Genomic DNA, 22,297 nt, shown 5'->3' with positions numbered 1-22,297 from the left:
GAGAGAAATTCATATGAAGGGCCAGACAGGAAATGACCTCGCTGGGGCTGGGGGGTTCCCAGATGGGCTGCATTTCTGACACACACACACACACACACACAGCTGCATTTCACATACACACAGTTACTCACTCATAACAGAGCGTCCCTGATCCTAGTTCTGTGTAGAGTCATGACACACTGTGATCTCTAACAATAGATATGCATGAGAACGGGTATAATGCTCTTCTCTAACTCTGGGTTCTCCCTCACTGTAAGGCAATTCCTAGGAATTTACCGCTACAATAGTCCGAAAAAATGAATTGTCCTGGAAAAATTGCATCACTTGCTTTTCTATAATCTGCGGTTAGAAAGATAAGATCCTAATGTTTTAACTTTAGATGATGGCATTGGGTACAACTTTTTAACTACAGATTTTTTTGTAGAAATGCACCATTTTCACACGTTTACACTAGTAATGTACTGGAGATGATGAAAATTAGGTTGAAAGTGGAGTGCTGGAGTTGCCGTGACTGTAAGTCGCTCTGGATAAGAGTGTCTGCTAAATGACTACAATGTGAACATGTAAATGCATGTGGTGCATGTGCACAACTGGCTGGGTGGGTGTGTGTGACCACTATTTTAGGACAAATCTGCAACCTTGTCTCCAGAGTCAGTGCTCATGTAGGATTTACTGCAATGTTCTTTCACTCTGGTCTTCTACAAGATGTTGTGGTTACATTGCAAGTGTATCCAGACCTCTTGATTCAAGCTGTGGGGCACTAAAGACTGCGTGTACACGGGCAGCCCAATTCTGATCTTTTGCCAAATTTCTTAGCAAAAGATCTGATCTGATTGGTCAAAAGACCAATTTAGTGGCACAAGATCAGAATAGGGCTGCCTGTGTAAACGCAGCCTATAGAGGAAGCAACCCTCTTACACCCAGTAGGCAGCATTACACAGTCAGCCTGGTCTCATAGACTAGACGTAACATAGTAAATGTAAATCCGGGACTCTCAAATTAGTATGATATGTTACGTTTGGTATGGTTACATAATAATGAAAGTAGGATAGTTGGGTTGGTGTATAACACAAATGTCTAGCAACCCAAAGGTTGCATGTTCAACTCTCATCATGGACAACTTAAAAATTTTAGCTAATTAGCACCTTTACAACTACTTGCTACTTAGAATGTTAGCTAATCTTAACCCTAACCTTAACCCTTTAACCTAACTCCTAACCTTAACCCTTTAATTTAACTCCTAACCGTAACCCTTTAATATAACTCCTAACCTTAACCCCTAGCCTAGCGAATGTTAGCGTTAGCCATCTAGTTAACGTTGGCCACAACAACTTGGAATTTGTAACAAATTAAAACGTATTGTACGAATTTCAATTTGTAACATATCATACAAATTGTAAATCGTAACATCATACAAAATGGATGATGGACATCCACAAATTAATACATAGGAAATGTATCATATACTATTTGGAGGGATGCATTTACTATGTTACGTCGACCCCTGTGCCCAGGTTGACAGTATACAGACTAGACTAACCTACAGTCTACAGTCTAATCTACAGTCCACTACATGGCTCACTGCACTGAACCCTGACTACATATGCTTTGTACCCAGCCTTTCAAGTAGAGATCCTAATCAAAGATTTGGCACCCCGCCTCTGTAGTCTTAACACAGGCACCATGACCTGAATTCCTCTTGCATTAATGTGAACCATGTGTGTTTGAGCCCCAACCCTCCCCAAGGTACCACTGACCAGCCATCTTGAATACATTGGTGTTCATTGATGATGGCATGGAGGTAAATGACTGTCTGAAAGCATTTTGAATTCTAGCAGTAACACACCGAATTAAGTGTTTTTCTTCAGTGCAACATTTGAGATCCAGTGGAATGAGAACGTTTTCTTTTACTGTCTTCCTCTGGTGCTAGGCCTATGCTGTCTGGAGATATCCATTATGCACTTTGAAACGTGTGCGAGGAAGGAGTCCAAGACTGAGTCACTCAGTCCGGGATCCCCCGGGGGACCCTCGTGGGAAGGAAGGCTTCCCGTCTGCTTTCTCCATACCGAGTATCGAATCTCACCTCGCGAGCCATAGGGGGTGCGGGGGCACGCGGAAAACTCGGTCAAAGGGTTCAGCCACGTATCTCTCTCTCTCTCTCTCTCTCTCTCTCTCTCTCTCTCTCTCTCTCTCTCTCTCCATGCCTCGAATACAACAAGATACCGTATATGCGTCCTATCTTCCACGCATTTGATTAGATTTAGAGGACGTGTGTTTGTGTGCACGCGCAGCTGTGAATCCTGTACACTAATGGTGGTGGCGGGGACGGGAGATGCGGGGGAGGGCTGAGCGCGCGCGCGTGTGTGTGTGTGCTCTGCGCGTGAACCCTGCGTTCAGGTCTGTAATTTGCTCCAGATGACCACTTGGGGCCGGGATATGGATCATTCTGGGGAGGTGAGCGTTTCCTCACACGGCATGACAGCGCAGCGCACAAATAAATGTATTCTATGAACCGCAGTTTTTAGCCATGGATCCAGACACCTTTTCACACTAAACTAAGTGTAGGACAACTTTCCTCCACAATGACGGAGCAACAAGTGAAAAATGGACATATGTATCGGACACCAAAGTGAGAGTGGAGAGTCGGGGTAACTGCACTTGAACACAAAGGGGGAATGCCGCATCAGAAGCTTGAGCCAACTGCCGTTTTGGAATGGATACCGGTAATTTCGTTGGTGTCATCTGCTTTCTCCTTTTCTCTTGTGACGGGTTCCTCTCGCCTTCACCCGCCAGCGGCTTCTGTCCTGAGCGCTGCGACTGCCAGCAAGCGCAGCACATCCTCTGTACAAACCGGGGGCTGCGCGCGGTGCCCAAGGTGCACTCCTCGCGGGTCCCAGAGGACGTGCTTGTCTTCAGCCTCGGCGGAAACTTCATCCGTAACATCTCCGCCTTCGACTTCACACGGTATGGAAATCTTATAAGGTTGAACTTACAGTATAATCAAATACAGACCATTCACCCAAAAGCGTTTGAAAAGCTCTCCAAATTGGAGGAGCTGTATTTGGGCAACAATCTGATATCAACAATACCCCCAGAAACTTTACAGTCACTGGCAAAACTGACAACTTTGTATGGCAATAACAATGACATTAAGAAGATTACTCCAGAGCTGTTTGGTAATTTGGAGAGCATTGTGAAGCTGAGGTTGGATGGGAACGCCATAGAACTGTTACACAATTCAGTCTTCAAGAGCTTGACTAATCTACATTATCTCCATCTAGAATCGAACCAGCTGAGTCACATTCACAGAAACGCCTTTTCCAAGCTCACCAAACTGCGCTTTCTCAACCTGGCGCAGAACAAACTGACAGCCGTGCGTAATGTGTTTACGTTCTCCCAGCTCAGGTCACTGAATACGTTGCTGCTCTCTGAAAATGAAATACAACACGTCGGAAACCACGTCTTTCAGAATCTGAAAAAGCTTTCTAAACTATCCCTCAGCAATAACAACATCTACCATTTGGAAAGCGAGTCGTTGAAAGGACTGTCGAGCTTGACAGAATTTCTGATTGACGGGAACGAACTGGAGAATCTTCCCGCAGGACTTCTCGACCCGCTGGAGAGAGTTGAGGAGCTGGACTTTAGTTACAACCAAATTTCCACAGTGGACCCCTCTGCTTTTGAACAACTGAAGCATCTGAGTGTTTTAAAACTCAAAGACAACAGGCTCACGAGCCTCTCCGGTAACATATTCGCCCTCAACAGCGCCCTTTACGATTTGGATCTCCATGGCAACAACTGGACGTGTGACTGCCGCCTGGGCGAGCTGAAGCAGTGGATGAAGTCGGCGCACTCTCAGGGGAAGCTGCTGACCGTTTTCCTGCAGTGTCATCACCCAGCGACACTGAGGGGGAAGTATCTAGATTATATCAACAGCTCCCAGCTGCAGCCCCCAGGGAATTGGAGCCACTTGTGTGAGACCCAGACTAGGCCTGAGGAGAGCAGAGGAGGGGGTGTCTTGGAGAAAGAGCTGGAGGACAGGGAGAGAGGGCAGGGAGAGGTGATGAAGGAGATAGAAGGGGAGAGGAGAGGAATAGAGGCAGATGAAAGGAAGGATGGAGAAGAGCATAGGGAAATTGGGAGTAGAGAGGGAGTGGAGATGAAGGAAATAGAGAAGGTGAGCAGGGGTAGAGAGGGAGAGGAGGAGGTGGGTATCCAAAGGGACCAGGGAGGGCAAGATGAGCGGGACAAATCCCTGTCATCAAACAGGAAGAGGGGGAAGAAAATATCCGCCAGCCCAAGGTCGCAACCTTCTGCTGAGGCTTCTGGGAAGCGTGAGAAAGGGAGGTGGGATTCCGTTCCGGGCCGCAGCGTTCCTCAAACACAAGCCCCTCTCCTGAACAACCCCACTCCTCCAACCACAACCTGGCCTCAGACAATTGACCACCAAAATAGCCATGGTAACCATCTCAGTGGGCCAATCACAGAGCTCCTCACCTCCTCTCCTCCCACCCCTCGAAAAGAGGAGCGGTTTGACCTGTTCAGAGGCGGTCACGAGGACGTTATACCTGCAGTGACCGACCCCTGTGTGTTCAACCGCCACTTCATCACCAACGTGACAGTCGACCAGGTCGCCTCCAGCACGGCCACGGTCCACTGGACCACACGCGACCACAGCCGCTTTACACCGGGAGCCGGACCGGGACTAGAAGAGGTCCACTACCGAGTGCTGTTTGACCGCTTTGGGTCATCTGACCGTTTTCCTCGGTACGTGTATGCCCGTGGCGCGGCGCGGTCAGTGATGTTACGAGAACTAAGCCCAGACATCACCTACATGGCTTGTGTTGAGGGTGTGGTGGGAGGGTCTGTGTGTCAGGTGGCGCCCAGGGACCACTGCGCCGGATTGGTCACTCTCCCAGAAGAGGCTCATCACCAAGAGACACTGACCTCTGACCTCCAACTGGTCACCGTGGGAACACTGGCCGGCAACGCCGTCCTTCTTCTGGTGATTGGAGGAGCCTGGCTGGGGCGAAGTTTGAGGCGGAAGCTGAAAAGGAGGAAGTCAGCAGTGCATGTGCGCCACATGTACTCCACGCGGCGACCGTTCCGCAGCTCCATGACAACAACGGCGGCGGTGTCAACAGACTTCACAAGCTTCCAGAGCAGCCGGCCACCACGGCTTGGAACCCTGGAGGAAGGGGGCGACCTTATAGAGTTCCCCTGCGACCGTTTCCTTGACATCAGCCCCACCCGTAGAGACAACAGTGACATGCAGAGGTTCTCAGATTAATAAACACCATAGAACTGGAACTTGAAAACATGTTTGCGCTGTGACCCACTTAAGCGCTAGAATATATATTTTTTATTGTGAGCATTAGATAATCCATATTTAGAACCTGAGAACACCAAGATGCCATCACCAGGAAGGAACATCCTCAGGAGAATGTGTAAGATGCTGCAGAGACAGAGACAGAAGTGGACTGGTATTTAACCGGCACTCTGGAGCACTTCATGACCATAGCAGGACCACAGCCAGGGTTGAGTTATGACCATAGAACCACAAGGTTATATTCATGACCACAGAACCACAGTAAGGTTGTGTTCAGGCAATATGACCACAGTTTTAGTTCTGTTCATGGGTAATGACCATATGACCACAGTTATAGTTTTGTTCATGGGTTATGACCACAGTTATAGTTCTGTTCATGGGTAATGACCATATGACCACAGTTATAGTTTTGTTCATGGGTTATGACCACAGTTATAGTTCTGTTCAGGGGTTATGACCACAGTTATAGTTCTGTTCATGGGTAATGACCATATGACCACAGTTATAGTTCTGTTCATGGGTAATGACCATATGACCACAGTTATAGTTCTGTTCATGGGTTATGACCACAGTTATAGTTCTGTTCAGGGGTTATGACCACAGTTATAGTTCTGTTCATGGGTAATGACCATATGACCACAGTTATAGTTCTGTTCATGGGTAATGACCATATGACCACAGTTATAGTTCTGTTCATGGGTTATGACCACAGTTATAGTTCTGTTCATGGGTTATGACCATATGACCACAGTTTTAGTTCTGGTCATGGGTAATGACCATATGACCACAGTTATAGTTCTGTTCATGGGTTATGACCACAGTTATAGTTTTGTTCATGGGTAATTACCATATGACCACAGTTATAGTTCTGTTCATGGGTTATGACCACAGTTATAGTTCTGTTCAGGGGTTATGACCACAGTTATAGTTCTGTTCATGGGTTATGACCATATGACCACAGTTACAGTTCTGTTCATGGGTTATGACCATATGACCACAGTTATAGTTCTGTTCATGGGTTATGACCACAGTTATAGTTTTGTTCATGGGTAATTACCATATGACCACAGTTATAGTTCTGTTCATGGGTTATGACCACAGTTATAGTTCTGTTCAGGGGTTATGACCACAGTTATAGTTCTGTTCATGGGTTATGACCATATGACCACAGTTATAGTTCTGTTCATGGGTTATGACCATATGACCACAGTTATAGTTCTGTTCATGGGTTATGACCACAGTTATAGTTCTGTTCATGGGTTATGACCATATGACCACAGTTCTGTTCAGGGGTAATGACCATATGACCACAGTTATAGTTCTGTTCATGGGTTATGACAATATGACCACAGTTATAGTTCTGTTCATGGGTTATGACCATATGACCACAGTTATAGTTCTGTTCATGGGTTATGGCCATATGACCACAGTTATAGATGTGTTATGACCTAAAGTTGTCTTTTTATGGGTGATCAAATAGCTGAGCTCATCAGGGCTGATTCAGACACTACAGGATGTCAATCCCACAGACTTCCTCTAAGCCTCATGCATTTCCTGTTCCATTGCCGCGTGTGTGTGTGTGTGTGTGTGTGTGTGTGTGTGTGTGTATGTGTGTGTGTGTGTGTGTGTGTGAGAGAATTACCTGATTTCATCTGGTGCTAATATTAGACTAATAGTCATTAAATTGTGTATAAAATGTCATTTGTAACATGCTTGAAAATGCAAGAAAAGATGGCTGCTGGTTGGCAGAAATAATGATTTGGTTTCATGTTTTTATACTTTTATACTCAACTATGTATTGTGCTGGTGCTAAGTAACAAGTAAGTAACCATGCATTTCCTGTTGGACGTTATGGTCCATTTGTCTGTATGAAAAGAAAGACCGATGCCTTTGCAAATAATGGTGTAAGTCCTTTGTTCATATGGCTCCAATACAAATAAAGAAACCGATATTATAGTTTTGCTATTTTTACAGAAGGGCAGTAAGTTTAACGTTTGTAGTAATACTGCATATTTATTCATTAGAAAACATGTTGTGTGTGTAATGTATGCCTGCGTTTGTGCAAGTGTGTGTGGGTGTGTTTCATCATGTACTTAAAACATGTGTGTGTGTGTTTCATCATGTACTTAAAGTGTGTGTGCGTGTGTTTCAAGATAGAAAGTCTGGCAATAGTTAGGTGTTTTTTTGGGTAGACCGGGTGGAGTACCTCCAACACTCAGGGCTGATCAGCTCTACACTCCAAGCCTGTCAACAGTGTGTTACCATAACAACAGCAGACACAGACAGACATATAGACCAGGAAACACGGTCTGAGATATGAAACAGAAACAGCATAATCCACTTCAATATCCTAGTTGTTTAAGACTGATATGTTACTTAAGTTTTTGTTAAACTATAGTGGATTGGGCCTGTCCCCTACTGATAGTAAATAAAAGTCATCACTATTGACTTTGACTAGTTCTTGGCCCTCTCACATCCATTTTCTTTCACTCAACCTGCTAAAGCTAAATTACAGACGGGTAAATAAATCTGTGATCGCTGACCTTTGACTCATTCAATCAGGGTGCCTCAAACTGTCTTCAGTTCCAGAAGATATCGCTAGGGGGCAGACTATAACCATTCGTCTGACAGGCCTATTAGATCAAATGACATTTTCTCCTGATGGAGGCAACCGAACTTGAGTAAAAATCACAATAAGATACCAGAGAATAAGTGCTTTTATTTTCGTATTAGGTTTATAGCGATTGTCAATATCTGTACAAAAAAAAAAACAAAAAAAACACAAATCACAATACAGACACCGAAGGATACATAGATACAGGTAACAGGTTATAGGCCAACGTACTGTGTGAGCCTAGTTTGCAAGATAAATACACTGTAGGAAACTAGTAAGTGCTTTACAGAGGTTAAACAAAGGGCCAGGAGTTATCTTGGTCAAGTGACATGGTCAAGGAAAACTCTGGGCCCAACTTAATGTATGTACAAACATTGTAGTACTTTCAAAGGGAAAAGAGGCTTTGCATTACATTGTTACAAAACAAGGGCATCCTATTCATAGGACTTGATATAAATTTGTATAAAATGTACATTTGTATTAGTTTTCGTTCACGTTCTGCATTTCAGAGAGGCCTATGTTATACATACAACCATACACAAACACATACGCAATGTAGTAACATTATTTAGTCATGGTTAGAGCCAGGAGTTTAACCTGACCCAGTGACCTGACTAGGTAAAACTCTGGTCCATAGTAACAGGCTATTTTTAAGCCCCAGAGTTGTTCCTGGAGAAACTCCTGGTCCTAGTCATGGTGTAAGTTACAAGACCCAACTCCGACGCATTCAAAAGAAATAATAATACTGCCACTAAGAAAAAGGTGATATGATAACAAGTATGTTTGCAGACACACAGCCATGAAGCAGTCCTGGAATAGATAGCACAGTACTTGTCTGATTTCCCACTAACTGAGACACATTGGTCGACTGATTCCCCCAGACACAATACGATCCAGTTCACAGGTGACTATGATCACACAGTTAGAGAGACAGAGACTAGGGTTGCAAAAACACTGGTAACTTTCCCAAAATGCACAGGTTTTCCAGAAATCACGGTTGGGAAAGTTACCAGAATTTTGCAAACCTACCGGAGATGTAAGGCTTATAGAGACCAGTCCAGTTCTGCTATACATGTGTCCATAGAGGCTAGGAGACCAGGAGAGGGAGCCATTTAAGACTAATGAGATGCACCCACCTAGGGTTTAATCCCTGATTCCAGGAAGTTGCCTCTAACCACAGATCAAGGATCAGCTCACCCTTCCCCATCCTAACCTTAACCATTAGGGGAGAAACACATAACTGACCTTAGCTCAGTGTTTAGGAGTAACTACATCCTGTACTCAATTGGAGGGGGGTTGATTCTGAACCATAGAGATGTACTAGAGAGTTTGTCTCCTGGGACATTATTGGAAGCTCTCTATCCAACTCTATGTTCCGAACCACATGCGCACCCACCCGCGCTTTAATTTTTAATTGCTGTGCGCTCCATCGCCCCCTCCAGCTGAGGAGGTGGAGATGCTGTTGGATTGGATGGCCTGCTGCTGCGACCCGGGACATAGGGGGGAGGGACTTCCTGTCGAACTCCCTGGACCTGGGGCACAGAGACAGCTGTCAATCAAATTGACCTGGCTAGTGTTTGACAGCTCCCTCTCTCTCTCTGTTTAAGATCTGGGTCCAGAGGAAAGTCTACAATAAAAACACTATATATAAAAATAACAAAATGTCACTAGAAATAAAGCAGTCATATGTTATATAATTAACGACAACTCATGTACAGTTCATATAAGGAAAATAGCTATTTTATTTTGACATTTGCATTACTGTGGAGCAAATAGAGCAACAATTGAAATATACCAATAAAGTACATCTGTCTGTAACACCCAAGAATGTGCTCACTGGTTACATCAACTATCATTCTGACAAGAATAGGCATCATAGATGTTTCAATTCAGTCATCAAGGTGCAAAGGGGTTTTCAATCTCCCTTTTCAACCTCATATGCCAACCATTTAGAGACTGTAGCCCTGTGTTTCTGATACCTGTATTTCTGACTCTGGATGTTTCTTGAATTGGGGAGACCCTCTGACAGGGAGCTACACTGGGCGTCAAGAACTTGAGGCTTTAAGCTGCTATCCTGGACATGTAACATTTTGCCAGTGTGCCAGGCACTTCATCAAGTGTTCTTGGGAGTGAATCATACCTTGAATTTATGAAAGTTTTACACAGAGCAGCACAAGTCTCTCACAGGGCCATCCCACTGGGCACAATTCAACGTCTATTCTACACTGGTTCAACCAGTGGAGGCTGCTGAGGGGAGGACGGCTCATAATAATGGCTGAAATGGAGCGAATGGAATGGCATCAAACACATGAAAACCATGTATTTTATGTATTTGATACCATTTCACTGATTCTGCTCCAGCCATTATCACGAGCCCGTCCTCCCCAATAAGGTGCCACCAACCTCCTGTAGGTTCAGCTTAATTTAATTGAAATGATGTGGAAACAACGTTGATTCAACCAGTGGGTCGCTGCTAAGACCCAGGTTTCACTAAAAACAATAGGAGTGTCTCACACTCTGCAAAAGTGTCCTGTGTAGTAGGCCCATCACACTCACATGGGACCATGTAGATGGTACACATGGTACAGTATGTATCCTTGTGGGTTTTGGGATAGGAGTCTGTGTTTTGGGTTAGGAGTAGGAGTCTGTTTTGGGATAGGAGTAGGAATCTGTGTTTTGGGATAGGAGTCTGTGTTTTGGGATAGGAGTCTGTGTTTTGGGATAGGAGTCTGTGTTTGGGATAGGAGTAGGAGTCTGTGTTTGGGATAGGAGTAGGAGTCTGTGTTTGGGATAGGAGTCTGTGTTTTGGGTTAGGAGTAGGAATCTGTGTTTGGGATAGGAGTAGGAATCTGTGTTTGGGATAGGAGTCTGTGTTTTGGGTTAGGAGTCTGTGTTTTGGGTTAGGAGTAGGAGTCTTTTTTTGGGATAGGAGTAGGAGTCTGTATTTTGGGATAAAAGTAGGAATCAGTGTTTTGAGATAGGAATAGGAGTCTGTGTTTTGGGATAGGAATAGGAGTCTGTGATTTGGGATAGGAATAGGAGTCTGTGTTTTGGGATAGGAATAGGAGTCTGTGTTTTGGGATAGGAATAGGAGTCTGTGTTTTGGGATAGGACTAGGATTCTGTTTTGGGATAGGACTAGGAGTCTGTGTTTTGGGATAGGAATCTGTGTTTTGGGATAGGAATAGGAATCTGTGTTTTGGGATAGGAGTAGGAATCTGTGTTTTGGGATAGGAATCGGAATCTGTGTTTTGGGATAGAAGTAGGAATCTGTTTTGGGATAGGAGTATTGTAGAGGGTAGGGGTATACCTCTGGGTGTTTTGGGATAAGAGTATTGTAGAGGGTAGGGATATACCTCTGGGTGTTTTGGGATAGGAGTATTGTAGAGGGTAGGGATATACCTCTGGGTGTTTTGGGATAGGAGTATTGTAGAGGGTAGGGATATAGCTCTGGGTGTTTTGGGATAGGAGTATTGTAGAGGGTAGGTGTATACCTCTGGGTGTTTTGGGATAGGAGTATTGTAGAGGGTAGGGATATACCTCTGGGTGTTTTGGGATAGGAGTATTGTAGAGGGTAGGGCTATACCTCTGGGTGTTTTGGGATAGGAGTATTGTAGAGGGTAGGGGTATACCTCTGGGTGTTTTGAGGATGGGCGGGGTCGGGGTGTTACTCACTGAGGTACCCCTGTGATTCTCTCTGGCGGGCGGAGACAGGACAGTCTTTATGGGTCAGCAGGATCTGCTTCAGCTGGCCAACCTCTGACCTCAGAGTTGTCACCTCGTTCTGGAATGGTACGAGGGACAGAAAGGTTAGTGATAGTGTGACGATGTGTGAGTGTATGTGTATGCGTGCGTAAACTCATGTTGTCTAGGGTTGTCACGATACCAGAGGGAAAAAGTCCTACTGTTAGAAAGAAGCAGCCTTGTCACCCTGAATCACGGTTTGATTTCCGTGCTATAGCACACAATATTTAACATTAAATAGGTTTTTAAAGGACCAAAGAGTTTAGTCTGCTTTGAGTTTTACTTTTGTCCAGGGAAAATCAGTTATGGTGTTAGCTGTACTGGTATGGTGACAACCCTCGTATAAACCTACCTGCAGCTGCATGTTGTTGTGTGTCAGCTCCTCTGCTTTCTTCTCCAAAGCAGACACCCAGACCTTCCTCTTCTGTCTGCATCGAGTGGCCGCAGCTCGGTTGCGTTCCAGGAACTTCTGCCTGCGCTCGTCTGGGTCCTGGTCCACAGACCTCCTGCGGCGTCCTCCAGTCGCCTGGCCTGCATGCAGGGAATGTGTCTGCTGGGATGAATGCATCTGCTGCGCTGCTGGAGACAACTGCACAACAGACAAACACGGGTCATTAAAGCTGTAAAACTTTGGATCCTCTGTGATAAGGGCTGCCTTCAAAATAGCACCCTAATTCCAATTTACTTTTGAGTGCCCTACATAGGAAACGGGTTAATTTGGGATTCAAAAGGTCTATGCAATAGCTCCATAATGTTGATGCAACAGTGGTGATGACAGGCAATTTTACAGATGTCAGATTACAGCAATTGGCAACCACCCTCACGCTAAACTAACAAAGCTTGATATAGAGTGGTTGTCATGTCAACAACTAGGTAATACTGTACCTGAGCAGCTATGGAGTGGAGGGGCAGGTGAGGCGAGGTCTGGTGGGTGTGGCTGGCCTGCAGGTGCGAGGGAGGTGATTGGTGAACCGGATGATGCGGCACATTCCCTGATTGGTGGCCCAGGCTGTGGGCATTTCCCAGGTGATGTGGAGGGGCGTGGCAGTGCTGCTGGTAGGAGATGGGCGGAGCCTGCTGCAGGTGCTGATGATGCTGCTGCTGCAGTTGAGTGTGCCGTTGGCGCGGTGACATCTCCATCATGTTACCCATGGTGGGACCCATGTTGCCGTTGGCGACAGCTCCCGGGTGTGTGTGTTGGTGTTGGTGGAGGTGACCCACGGTTTTAGCTCTCTAAGGAATAAAAACATAACAAAACATAATACCATGAAATTACAATTAAAACTGATCTCTACAGGCCCTTTCTTACCAACTCCCAAGTGATTTTATTTTTGTCCAAAAAACAGACTTGGTGTTTAAAGGCATTAAAGCATTTCCAACAAACATCACCACTGAACTGAGCAAAGGCATACAACTGAAAGTCGTCATTGCTTTTCTTATTCTTTCTCTTCTTTTACAGCTGTGAAAACAGTTAAGAGGTCAAGAAGTACCAATCATCAATGACACTTCATATCTTAAGTTAACAGTGTATCACTTGATATCTTAAGTTAAGTGTATCACTTGTGTGTATCACCTTACAGGGGTGGCAGTTAGCCTAATGGTTAAAGAGGTGAGCCAGACACCGGAGATGGAATCCCAGGTGCAACAACGGACCTGGGATTCCAACGGAAAGTGAGCTGGCAAGCAGGGATACCAGCAAGCAGTATAGAGGCTTCACTACAAACCCGGGTTCGATTCCAGGCTGTATCACAACCAGCCGTGATTTGGAGTCCCATAGGGCAGCGCACAATTAGGTCAGCGCACAATTGGCCCAGCGTCGTCCGGGTTTGGCCGGGGTAGGCCGTCATTGTACATAAGAATTTGTTCTTAACTGATTTGCCTAGGTAAATAAAGGTTAAATAAATCCAATAAAATTCACCTACGGGATCGTCTGAGAACAGCCACCCATACACCTGATGAAACTGTGGGTTTGTACAACCGAAGAATTTCTGCACAAACGGTCAGAAACCGTCTCAGGGAAGCTCATCTGTGTGCTCGTCATCCTCACCAGGGTCTTGACCTGACAGCAGTTTGGTGTCGTAACTGACTTCAGTGGGCAAATGCTAACCTTTGGTGGCCACTGGCACACTGGAGAAGTGTGCTCTTCATGGATGAATCCCCGTTTCAACTGTACCGGGTAGATGGCAGTCAGCCTGTACGGCGTCATGTGGGCAAGTAGTTTGCTGATGTCAATGTTGTGAACAGATTGCCCCATGGTGCTTGTGGGTTTATGTTATGCGCAGGCATATGCTACGGACAACGAACACAAATGCATTTTATCAATGGCAATTTGAATGCACAGTAATACCGTGACTATATCCTGAGGCCCATTGTTGTGTCATTCATCCATCACCTCATGTTTCAGCATGATAATGCACAATTCCTAGAAGCTGAAAATGGCCCAGTGTTTGGGATTCTCTGGTACAACAGCGTGTTCTAGTTCCTACCCAATATCAAGCAACTTTGCACAGCCATTGAAAGAAGAGTGGGACAACTTTCCACGGGCCACAATCAACAGGCTGATCAACTCTATGCGAAGGAGATACTGTATGTCGAGCTGCATGAGGCATCTGGTGGTCACACCAGATACTGACTGGTTTTCAGATCCACGCCCTACTTTTTTTTAATGGTATCCGTGACCAAAAGATGCATATCAGTATTCCCAGCTATGTGAAACCCAATTTATTTCAACTGACTGATTTCCTTATAGGAACTGTAACGCAGTAAAATCTTTGAAATTGTTGCATGTTGTATATATCCATTGTGTAGCTGGAATGGACTGTTCGTATCATGTATTTGTGATTGATATGTGGTTGTCTCACCTAGCTATCTTAAGATGAATGCACTTACTGTAAGTCACTGGATAATATTTTTTTGAATTAAAAAATATATATTGTCACAAATGTATAATTTGTACAGTTCTTTAGAAAAAAATGTAGTTATTTGTTATATTTGACTGTAATACATAATAGTAATCATTTTTTCCCTGAGAGTGAGGCAGATATTTGGCATTTTGCAAAAATGATCATTGGTCTCTCTGAAATGAAACCATCAAGTGATAGATTTGAAACAAATACATGTCTATCATTGAGCCAGTCCATGACGCCATGATTAGATAAAAACACAGTTCCATTAAACAATAAAAGCAAATTGACAAACATTTCTGAAAATGAATATATAGCGAATTGTAATGAACCTTTTCACTTCTATAATAGAATATAACTAATACATTGGCAAGCTATTTTACATTTTATTGTTTTACAAAGTGGGATTAAAATGTATTTAATTATCATTATCAATACTCTGTAATGTCAAAGTGGAAGATATTTATATTTTGAAATAAATAAATTCATAAATAAAATATTGTTGTTGCATAAGTATTTAACCCCTTTGTTTAGGCAACCCTAAATTAGTTCAGGTTTGAAATTTGGCTAAACAAATCACATAATAAATGACATGGACACACAGTGTGTAAAATAATAGGGGTTGACATGATTTTTGAATGACTGACCCTTCCTCCGTTCCCCATACAACATCTGTAAGGTCCCTCAGTCAAGTATTGTATTTCAAGCACAGATTCAACTACAAAAACTAAGGAGATTTCGAAAGCCTTATAAAGAAGGGCAGTGATTGGTAGTTGGGTACAATAACAAATTAGACATTGAATATCTCTTTAAGCATGGTCAATAATTATGCTGTGGATTATGTACTTAACCACCCAGACACATCAAAGATACAGTCGTCCTTCTGAACTGAGCTGCAGGACAGGAAGGAACCTGCTCAGGGATGTTACCATGAGGCCAATGGTGACTTTAAAACAGCTACAGAGTTAAATGTCTGTGATGGTAGAAAACTGAGGATGGATCAACGACATTGTAGTGACTCCACAATAATTACCTAAATGACACAGTGAAAATAACAATACAAATATACAGAATAAAAATATTCCCAAACGTGCATCTTGTATGCAACAAGGCACTAAAGTAATACTGCAAAAAAACACGGCAAAGGAATACACTTTTTGGACAAAATGCAAAGCGTTATGTTTGGGGCAAATCCAACACATTTTTAAAATGTTTTTATTTAACCTTTATTTAACTAGGCAAGTCAGTTCACAGCTCTAGCAGTGAGCTCTCACACTCAGCAAGAGAGGCCGGGCAAAGCTTGTGTCCCAATTGGCACCCTATATAGTGCGCTACTTTTGACCAGAACCTATAGACAGGCTATAGGGCTCTGGTCAAATGTAGGGAATAGGGTGCCATTTGGGACAGAAACAGAGAGTGTTTCTGGGGAATGACATCATCCAACATTACTATTGCTCTCGGTTATGCAATATTTCTTTAAGAGAAGTAGTTTATTTTTTCTGTTCCATTCACCAATGAAAAAATGGAGTACATTTAGAGAGTGCCAACAATGAGGTCATGTAGCTGTCTATGGCAGTTTTGCCAGCCACACAGACACACACACTCTCTCCCTTTTTCCTCTCTCACACACGCGCACGCACGCACGCGCACGCACGCACACGCACGCACACACACACACACACACACACACACACACACACACACACACACACACACACACACACACACACACACACACACACACACACACACACACACACACACACACACACACTCTCTCAGGAGCAACAGTATAAGAGTCCTGGAGTTGTGTTTACTACATAGAAACCCTGTAACACTGGTTCTATGATTCCGTCACAGTTCTATACTGGTACATTACTCCAACAGGTTGATATTTCTGTGTGGCTGATCACCCTGAAACCATGCCGTACTGTACTCTACCTCATGTGACAGAGTCAAACAGATATCCATCACTGTTTCACACATACGTCCCAAATCGCAACCTATTCCTTTTATAGTGCACTACTCTGGTCATAAATTATGTAGTGCACTTTATAGGGAAAAGGGTGCCATTTGGGATGCATACATTCCCTCACTGAAGGCCTCACTATTTAACTTATTTAACTTGCAGAGTTATTGAATTCTAGAAAGGAGCTAACTTGACCTACTTTCAGTAAAGCTAACCTAGAGGCTATACAATTAATAAACCCACAAGTCTCATTCTCTAATCTGCTGAGCCATTTGTCAAGCTAAACAACAACATGTTTAAAATACATCAACTTTAGAAAACACAATTTCTATATATTTGTCCCAATACAAAGTCCAGAAACGAGTCATTCAATTCATTATAAAATTCCTAGACAAGCGACAGTTGTATGTTGGCCATGTCAAAGTCCTCAGGTCAAAACAGGTATAGATATGAGTCCATAGAGAGAGCTGCTACTCAGACAGAGGAGGAGAGTGTTAGAACACATAGACCAACCAGCCCCAGGCTGTGGGTCAGATGTTAGCCCGAGACCTTTCTGGTTCAGAAACATGACACCACATAGTCCCCAAGCACAGGGTCAGCCATTTCCTGTGTGTGTTGTGCATGTGTGAGGCTGGGGAGTCTCTTGGAGAGTCGAGTGCCTGTTTAAAGTTGTAGATTGTGAAGTGATTTGTGTGTGTTTTGTGTGCTGGATTTTACTTAGAGCAAATTCTTCAAGACAGCCTTTAAAAACGAAAAAGGGTGAATACGTGAGAAAAAGGTCAAGTTAAACAGAGAATCAGAAATATATAACTTTTGAGTGAATTACAGGGATAAAGAAGGCTAGAGGGAGAACATGTAAACTGTGACTTCCTCTGGTTGGGGATAGTGTATGTAAAGGTGTAGAGTTACACTCTGTTTCCTCTCTGTTCCAGCCTAGGAGGAATGAGAATAGCCAGAGGGTGAATGGGGCCCCACAGAGAGAGAGAGAGAGAGAGAGAGAGAGAGAGAAGAGAGAGAGTGTGTGTGTGTGTGTGTGTACATATGTGTGTGTGTGCGTGTAAATGTGAGAAGGAAAAGGTGAGAGAGTGTGCAAGAGCACAAGCAGCATGAAAAACATGACATACATAAGAGGTGAGTAGCTGTTCCATGTTTGTATTGGAAGAAAAAGTTCAGGATAACAAGCCCAAACAACAGCTCCTCTAATCTCTGTCATCATAGAGAACCATGCAGAAACATGAACATCATGTGAAAGAAGAAAGAGCCTTCTAATTGGTCGGGACCATGAAAGAGTATTCTGATTGGTCAGTACCTGAGGTGAAGAGCAGGAAGAGTTGTGGGCGGGACCTTGGATGCTCATCATACTGGACCCCATAGACATCTGTCTTTCCATCTGAGGAACATAACAAATTACTTATTATTTCTACACAATTTAACCTTGAAAACAAGTCAAATCTATTGAAATCTATACAGCCTGTAAATTCTTTCCGTTTCAATCAGTTCCAAAGGATAATTAGTAAATAATTACAATGTAATACTGGGACTTGGAAATAGCAATGTAACAAGCAAGAGGTATTTCTCAAGTATAGGCACCTTAAAGAAGGCCAGTGTAAGTAATGTTGTATGTACTCACAGACATGTGCTGGGCAGATGCTCCCTGCATGGCTGGGTCTGGCAGGGTGCCAGGCATGGAGGCGGCCAGGGGCTGTCTCTGTCTGTTGTTCCTCAGGTGCAGTAGGGAGGAGAGGGGCCCAGGGACAGGTCTGAGATCAGTGGGAGAAAGAAATACTCAGACGTCAGAGAACCTCAGTAAACAGCCTCTACACTGGTCTCAGATCAGGGACAGAGAAAAGAGAGAGAAACATGGGAGAGTGGAGAGGTTGAGCGAGAGAGAAGAAAGCGATTGAGATGTAAAGGGAGAAAGTTTGATGTAGCTGAGAAAGAGATGGAAAGTACGGTGAGATAAAGCGATAGAAAGAGAGGAGGTTCAATTAAAGTGATAGAGTGATAGAGTGAGACAGAGACAGAAAGATGGAAAGTAGAGGGGGAAAGTAATAGATTGAGCAGAGGGAGAGACATACGCCACAGAAGGGGCTGGGGTGCGATGTGATGATGTAATGCTTTTGGCCCTCAGCCAATCAGACTGCGTGGTCCTCCCTCGCTGCGCTGAGGTCATCCCTGGTGATGTCACCACTGACTCTTTAGCAAGCAGCGAAATAAACGTGCAAAAAGAAAAGAACCGAACCGAACCAAAACAACGCCTCCTAACGTAACCATAACAGTCCGCCCGGGCCAACAGCCAGACACTCGGAGATGGGGTCGTCGTAGAAACCAGTGGTAAACACAGGGAGAAACAGTCAGATCCCCGGAATCCAACACAGATCACCTCATTGCTAGCTCGGCCTGGGCTACAGAGCAAGACGTTGTCTGACTTTAACTGGCCATGTGATATGGTCCCTTCCCTTCCTTAGTCAATGTACTCTAATAGGCAGTACTATGTTGTAATCAACTGGACTGTACTACTCAACTGTACTATGCTGTGTTGTGCTCTGCTGTAGCTAAGCCCACTCTAACTCTTCTGAAGGGCTCATAGAACTTCTGTTACTTCTGAAACTCTAGGTTTGTGTCCCAAATGGCACCCTATTCCCTATATAGTGCATTACTTTTGACCAGAGCTCTATGGGCCCTGTTTAAAGGGAATAGGGTGCCATTAGGGACTGAGAATAGACCTCTAGCAGCAGTGTCTTGAAGTTCTGAAACATTTATTCTGAATGATTCAATGAACGTCACCGATTGGCCAGAGAGAGAATGTAAGGGCTCATAAAGGTATGTTAGAAGGTATCCATAACACACCATCTTTCCAGCACATGGACTGACTAGATAGCTCAACTCACTGCCTCACACACCAGAGATACATGTAGCTACCTAGCTCTAGTTAGTAGCTGTGTGTGTGACAGGTTTCACAAAGCAGGGCCAGATGTCTGGAGTTGAGAGGAAAGACAGAGCCATGCCTAATCTCCATGCGCTGTAGTGTGATAACCACAGCCATGTAACCCACACCACCACACTGCCCGGGGCCCGGGCTGAAGCAGGGGCTGGTATTGGTCGGGGTTGGGGCCGGGACTGAAACAGGGGCTGGTGTTGGTCGGGGTTGGGGCCGGGACTGAAACAGGGGCTGATGTTGGTCGGGGTTGGGGCCGGGACTGAAACAGGGTCTGGTGTTGGTCGGGGTTGGTCCCGGGACTGAAGCAGGGGCTGGGGTTGGTCGGGGTTGGGGCCGGGACTAGAGCTTGGAACCAGATGACTGGTTTGTGTCAACGGCCGAGGGAGAGATGGCGAGTGAGGGGAAATATGGGGAGAGATGGCGGGTGAGGGGAAATATGGGGAGAGATGGAGGGTGAGGGGAAATATGGGGAGAGATGGCGGGTGAGGGGAAATATGGGGAGAGATGGCGGGTGAGGGGAAATATGGGGAGAGATGGAGGGTGAGGGGAAATATGGGGAGAGATGGAGGGTGAGGGGAAATATGGGGAGAGATGGAGGGTGAGGGGAAATATGGGGAGAGATGGAGGGTGAGGGGAAATATGGGGAGAGATGGAGGGTGAGGGGAAATATGGGGAGAGATGGAGAGAAAGAAAGAGATTCAAAGGGAAAGAGAATGAAAGAAAGAGGGATGGAGGTTGAATGGGACCAATGGTGTATTTTAATAGCCAGTAGCCCATCTCTCTCTCTCTCTCTCTCTCTCTCTCTCTCTCTCTCTCTCTCTCTCTCTCTCTCTCTCTCTCTCTCTCTCTCTCTCTCTCTCTCTCTCTCTCCAATTGTTTTCACTCTCCCCCATCCCCCCTCTCTCTCGCTCTCTCTAATTCATTAAGGCCTAATAAATTAGACTGTCTGGGGAATGACAGCCTGCTACAGACAGCATGAGTTATGGTTAGGACAGCAGAGGGGGAGGGGTGAGAGGTACAGGGAGGGATGGAGAGAGAAAGGTGAGAGAGAGGGGTGAAAGGTAGAGGTAGAGGATAGTAACATGTTGACAAGATGTGTGTGTTTGGTGTGTAATTGTGTGTGTGTGTCTGAATCTTTGTCTTTGTGTGCTTACCCTGAGTGTGTGAGCATGGAGTGGGCCTGGGTGATGACTGAGTTGGACTGGGCAGAGGGCAGTGCTTGCTGTCCAGCCATGCTGCAGCTTAGACCCCTCATACCACCATGGGACTGTGGTTGGTGTTGGGAGTGGGGCTGGTTCACACATGATGATCCATTCTGAGGGAGACTCTGAGTCTGAGATACAAGGAAGAGAAGACTCGTTTTAATATGTATTCTGTTGTTGTTTGAATGAATACACACGTCTACATACCAATTTTATATCTTGGAATGTGTGGCATTGTGTGAGTGTGTGTTGTGGGTCTGCGGCAAAGTGTGTGTGTGCGTGAATGCGTGTGTGTGCGCGCATCTGTGTGTGTGTGTCCGTTATGTGTCAATCTGTCTGGATGCTTACCCTGCCAATAAGAACGTGATCACCTGGTGTTTCTTACCTGCCGCAGGTCAAATATCTAAACCTTCCTGAATGTCTGTCTGACTCTCACTCACCTTTCACTCAATACTTTCCCATCAGTCAAAATACCTGCCAGCCTGGCAGTGGTGTAAAGTACTTAAGTAAAAATACTTTTAAGTACTACTTAAGTCGTTTTTTTGGTGTATCTGTACTTTCCATCACTATTTATATTTTTGACAACATTTACTTTTACCTCACTACATTCCTTAAGAAAATAATGTACTTTTACCTCACTACATTCCTTAAGAAAATAATGTAATTTTACCTCACTACATTCCTTAAGAAAATAATGTAATTTTACCTCACTACATTCCTTAAGAAAATAATGTAATTTTACCTCACTACATTCCTTAAGAAAATAATGTACTTTTACCTCACTACATTCCTTAAGAAAATAATGTAATTTTACCTCACTACATTCCTTAAGAAAATAATGTAATTTTACCTCACTACATTCCTTAAGAAAATAATGTACTTTTACCTCACTACATTCCTTAAGAAAATAATGTAAGAAAAGAAATTTTACCTCACTACATTCCTTAAGAAAATAATGTAATTTTACCTCACTACATTCCTTAAGAAAATAATGTAATTTTACCTCACTACATTCCTTAAGAAAATAATGTACTTTTACCTCACTACATTCCTTAAGAAAATAATGTAATTTTACCTCACTACATTCCTTAAGAAAATAATGTAATTTTACCTCACTACATTCCTTAAGAAAATAATGTACTTTTAACTCCACTACATTCCTCCATACATTTTCCCTGGCACCCAAAAGTACTCGTTACATTTCGAATGTTTAGCAGAACAAGAAAATGGTCCAATTGACTCACTTATCAAGAGAACATCCCTACAGCGTCTGATCTGGCAGACTCACTAAACACAAAGGCTTCGTTTGAAAATGATGTCTGAGTGTTGGAGTGTTCCCCTGGCTATCCGTCAATTTAAAAAACTATAAAATCGTGACGTCAGGTTTCCTTAATATTAGGAATTTGAAATGATTTATACTTTTACCTTTGATATATTTTATCAATTATATTTACTTTTGATACTTAAGTATTAAGACTTTTACTCAAGTAGGACAGTTGGGTACTTTTCCCATTACTGACCCTGGTGACGGTCTCCTATTTGTTTGTCTGTTCCATTTGCTAGTTTCATACAACAGCCTCGAAACCTTGCTGGCTC

General features: G+C 44.1%; 2 protein-coding genes across 3 annotated transcripts in view; one reads left to right on the top strand and one right to left on the bottom strand.

The window, feature by feature from the left end:
• The first annotated feature begins 2,519 nt into the window (after nt 1–2,519).
• On the top strand, nt 2,520–5,682 carry LOC139372730 (TLR4 interactor with leucine rich repeats-like). The gene has a single exon (XM_071112525.1). The coding sequence runs from the start codon at nt 2,714–2,716 to the stop codon at nt 5,288–5,290; it is 2,577 nt and encodes an 858-aa protein (XP_070968626.1). The 5' UTR covers nt 2,520–2,713; the 3' UTR covers nt 5,291–5,682.
• A 2,346-nt stretch (nt 5,683–8,028) lies between these two features.
• LOC139373728 (cyclic AMP-responsive element-binding protein 5-like) overlaps nt 8,029–22,297 on the bottom strand; it is a 37,133-nt gene continuing 22,864 nt past the window's right edge. For both annotated transcript variants that reach the window (XM_071114632.1, XM_071114633.1), the window contains exons 5-11: nt 20,654–20,832; nt 18,189–18,318; nt 17,868–17,948; nt 12,572–12,919; nt 12,039–12,275; nt 11,618–11,726; nt 8,029–9,475 (exon numbers count right to left, since the gene is read on the bottom strand). In XM_071114632.1, the coding sequence (XP_070970733.1) occupies nt 9,354–9,475; nt 11,618–11,726; nt 12,039–12,275; nt 12,572–12,919; nt 17,868–17,948; nt 18,189–18,318; nt 20,654–20,832 (1,206 nt within the window). In that variant the 3' untranslated portion in view covers nt 8,029–9,353. The remainder of the gene's footprint in view (nt 9,476–11,617; nt 11,727–12,038; nt 12,276–12,571; nt 12,920–17,867; nt 17,949–18,188; nt 18,319–20,653; nt 20,833–22,297) is intronic.

This window comes from Oncorhynchus clarkii, chromosome 18 (assembly GCF_045791955.1).
Source record: "Oncorhynchus clarkii lewisi isolate Uvic-CL-2024 chromosome 18, UVic_Ocla_1.0, whole genome shotgun sequence".
Classification (NCBI taxonomy): Eukaryota; Metazoa; Chordata; class Actinopteri; order Salmoniformes; family Salmonidae; genus Oncorhynchus; species Oncorhynchus clarkii.
Note: the sequence above shows the minus strand (reverse complement) of the source record. Positions and strands in the feature narration are given on the sequence as shown.

What these genes read in the sequence shown, in the direction of transcription:
- LOC139372730 (XM_071112525.1), top strand. Translation starts at nt 2,714, where the DNA reads ATGGATACCGGTAATTTCGTTGGTGTCATCTGCTTTCTCCTTTTCTCT.